The sequence below is a fragment of the Mercurialis annua genome, linkage group LG5 (assembly GCF_937616625.2).
Source record: "Mercurialis annua linkage group LG5, ddMerAnnu1.2, whole genome shotgun sequence".
Lineage (NCBI taxonomy): Eukaryota > Viridiplantae > Streptophyta > Magnoliopsida > Malpighiales > Euphorbiaceae > Mercurialis > Mercurialis annua.
Window position 1 is genome coordinate 4,963,878 of NC_065574.1, and position 2,660 is coordinate 4,966,537.

At 36.4% G+C, this 2,660-nt stretch overlaps 1 protein-coding gene across 1 annotated transcript; it reads left to right on the forward strand.

Moving 5' to 3' along the window:
• The first annotated feature begins 1,254 nt into the window (after positions 1 to 1,254).
• On the forward strand, positions 1,255 to 2,385 carry LOC126680887 (uncharacterized). The gene is made up of 2 exons (XM_050376154.2): positions 1,255 to 1,933; positions 2,051 to 2,385. The coding sequence occupies exon 1, from the start codon at positions 1,391 to 1,393 to the stop codon at positions 1,931 to 1,933; it is 543 nt and encodes a 180-aa protein (XP_050232111.1). The 5' UTR covers positions 1,255 to 1,390; the 3' UTR covers positions 2,051 to 2,385.
• The last annotated feature ends 275 nt before the right edge of the window (positions 2,386 to 2,660 follow it).

A 2,660-nucleotide genomic window follows, 5' to 3' on the forward strand; every position in this document is an offset into this window, starting at 1 on the left:
AGAAATACGATTTTGGTTACCCAGCGGTATACTAACACCATTGGTTAACCAAAAAAAAAATATTACAAATTTAAACCTCCATTACTATTAAACTAGTTGAAAATTCTATTACAAACCCCTCCGCATTCATCACCGCAAGAGCAACCGTCAAATAAAATCTAAATCGTCTTTTTTTAAATCTAAAATTATTGATTAATCATTAGTTAACCATTTGTTAACCAACGGTGTTTTAAAAACAAAGGTCATTGGTGTACCTTTAGTACACCATTGGTTAAATTAGCAACAAAAATAAAATTTAACAACAGTTAACTAACAATTTTATTAATAATATATTCAAAATAACATTTATTACAAGTTACCCAACAGTTTACCTAATGTTAATCATTGGTTATCCAACACCCAAAAAAATTACAATTCTCATAACTCAAACAACAAAAAAATAAGCAAATCCATAAACATTTTACATTGTCGCGGCGCCGCTGTCCCCTTCTCCAAGCGGATCTCCTTGGCTAATTCACTTAATGACATCAGCCTCATCTTCTCTACAAGTTATCCAACGGTTTACCTAATGTTAGCCATTGGTTACCCAAACACCCAAAAACATTACAATTCTCATAAGCATTTCCTCAAACACTTAGAGTGCAGGTTGTGCAACAATAAAAATCAAAAACTGCTGTTGACGGTGGATGAAGGTGGCGGGAAGAACGGCGGCGTTTCGACGGCTTGAAGGGAGCGGAAGCAAAAACAGGGCGGCTATGGCTAGTCTCCTCCCTCTTCTTATTTCTAAATCTGAAACCATTTTAACAAGATCTGTAATTTTTTCACTTTCTTTCATTTTTTCTTTTTTCTCCAGCCACACCACTCAGATTCATCCAAACAACTCCAAATTTAAAAAACAAACAACAACCAAACGATTTACGATGGCGGAGGACTTGCGACAGCAACAGCGGAAGCGGCAGCTTGAGGTTGGCGGCGACGACCTGGGAATTGAAGGCCTTTACGATTTGGTGATGATTGAACGGAAGAGAGGAGAATTGAGATATGAAATTAGGGTTAAAAGTGGCTGTGATTTTAATCGTATAATAGAACATAATAGAAACCTAAAAATCAAAAGTAGAAAACCTAAAAATCAAAAAAGAAAGATGGAAATTATATTATTCAAAAAGGAAAATATCAAACGTATTAATGAGAATATTTTAGGTAAAGACCGTTTTTTGTTTAATTAACTCGATAAAGAATGGGAGATTTCGTGGGCCAAGGCCTTTCCGTAAAATCCGCATGATGCGTGGCTATTATAAATCCACCCCCAATTTGCTTTTCTAGGGTTTCTGTGATCGAAATAAATATTCTGTTGGTGGCTCCAATTTCAGATCAAATCAAATCGAGGAACATGGCGGAGACGGAGCCTATATTGCTTCCTGCTAAGCGAGATTCTTCCATGGATCTGGAACTACCCGGTGGAAAAAAGCATAAGATCGGCGACGACGAGGATGCTGATCTTTGGAAGTATGCTGATTTGATTGGTCTGGAAGCCGAGGCGAAGACCTTGGAAAATTTTCGGCTGATCAAAAAGTTTCTGGATCAGATTGCAGAGAGCGATGGGTTTGATGTGGATCCGTATCACGGTCCGCCTATTCTAGGAGGCGTTAATTTGCTCAATCTTGAAGAAAAAAATATATGGACAAAGGGCTGCAGAAAAGCTGTTCCATTCGCTATTCGTGTGCAGAATGCGAGGCGTACGAAGCGGAATCGGCTGAAACTTGTGAAAATAATCAAGTGTAATTTAAACGGTTGTACTTTTTTTGCAACATTTGAGGCTAAATCCGATCCTGAAGGAACCCAAATTTATCAAGCCCAGATACTTTATCCCTTTTGTGGTCCCACCGAAGAGGGTGCCGAGGTCGTCCTATTTAGACAGAAGCGTGCTGGTTAGGTAAGTAAATACTTATAGCTGTGTTTATTGGTTTGCCTCAGTGTGTTAGAGACTCGATCTTAATATGCTAAGAACAAAATTTTCGGCTGATCAAAAAGTTTCTGGGTCGGATTGCAGAGAGCGATGGGTTTGATGTGGATCCGTATCACGGTCCGGCTTTTGTAGGAGGCGTTAATGTGCTTAATCTTGAAGACCAAAATGGTTGGACAAAGGGCTGCAGAAAAGCTGTTCCATTCGCTATTCGACATGAGAATGCCATTAATGAGAATCAGCTGAAACTTGTGAGAATTATCAACAAACACAGTTTATTTGTGGGTTGATACATGGCTTGTTAATGGTGCAGATTTGATTATCTGCCTGTCAACAAACAGATTGTTTATTATCATTCAAAATACCTTGTGTTTTCCAAAGGAAAAAATATATTTTTAAATCTCAACTTTCTAAAATGTTAATTTTGGCCTTATTTTACCGATATATTTTAATTGTAGCTAATTATTCATTACCTTTTCACACTCTATTTTTATTTTTGGTCTATTTTTTTACAATTAAAAATATACTTATTATATCTGATGATTCCATGCACAACCAATTTTTTTTTTCAATTTTTTTATTATAAAAAATTCTTTCACATGTAAATAATACAGTCGACCCTCTAATAGTTAATATTCTATAAATTAATAATTCTAATAATTAATAGAAAATTGAGAGAACCAACTTCGTTCCACGT

Bases quoted from the DNA above. Each gene is read 5' to 3' on its own strand.
- LOC126680887 (XM_050376154.2), top strand. From the start codon at position 1,391: ATGGCGGAGACGGAGCCTATATTGCTTCCTGCTAAGCGAGATTCTTCC.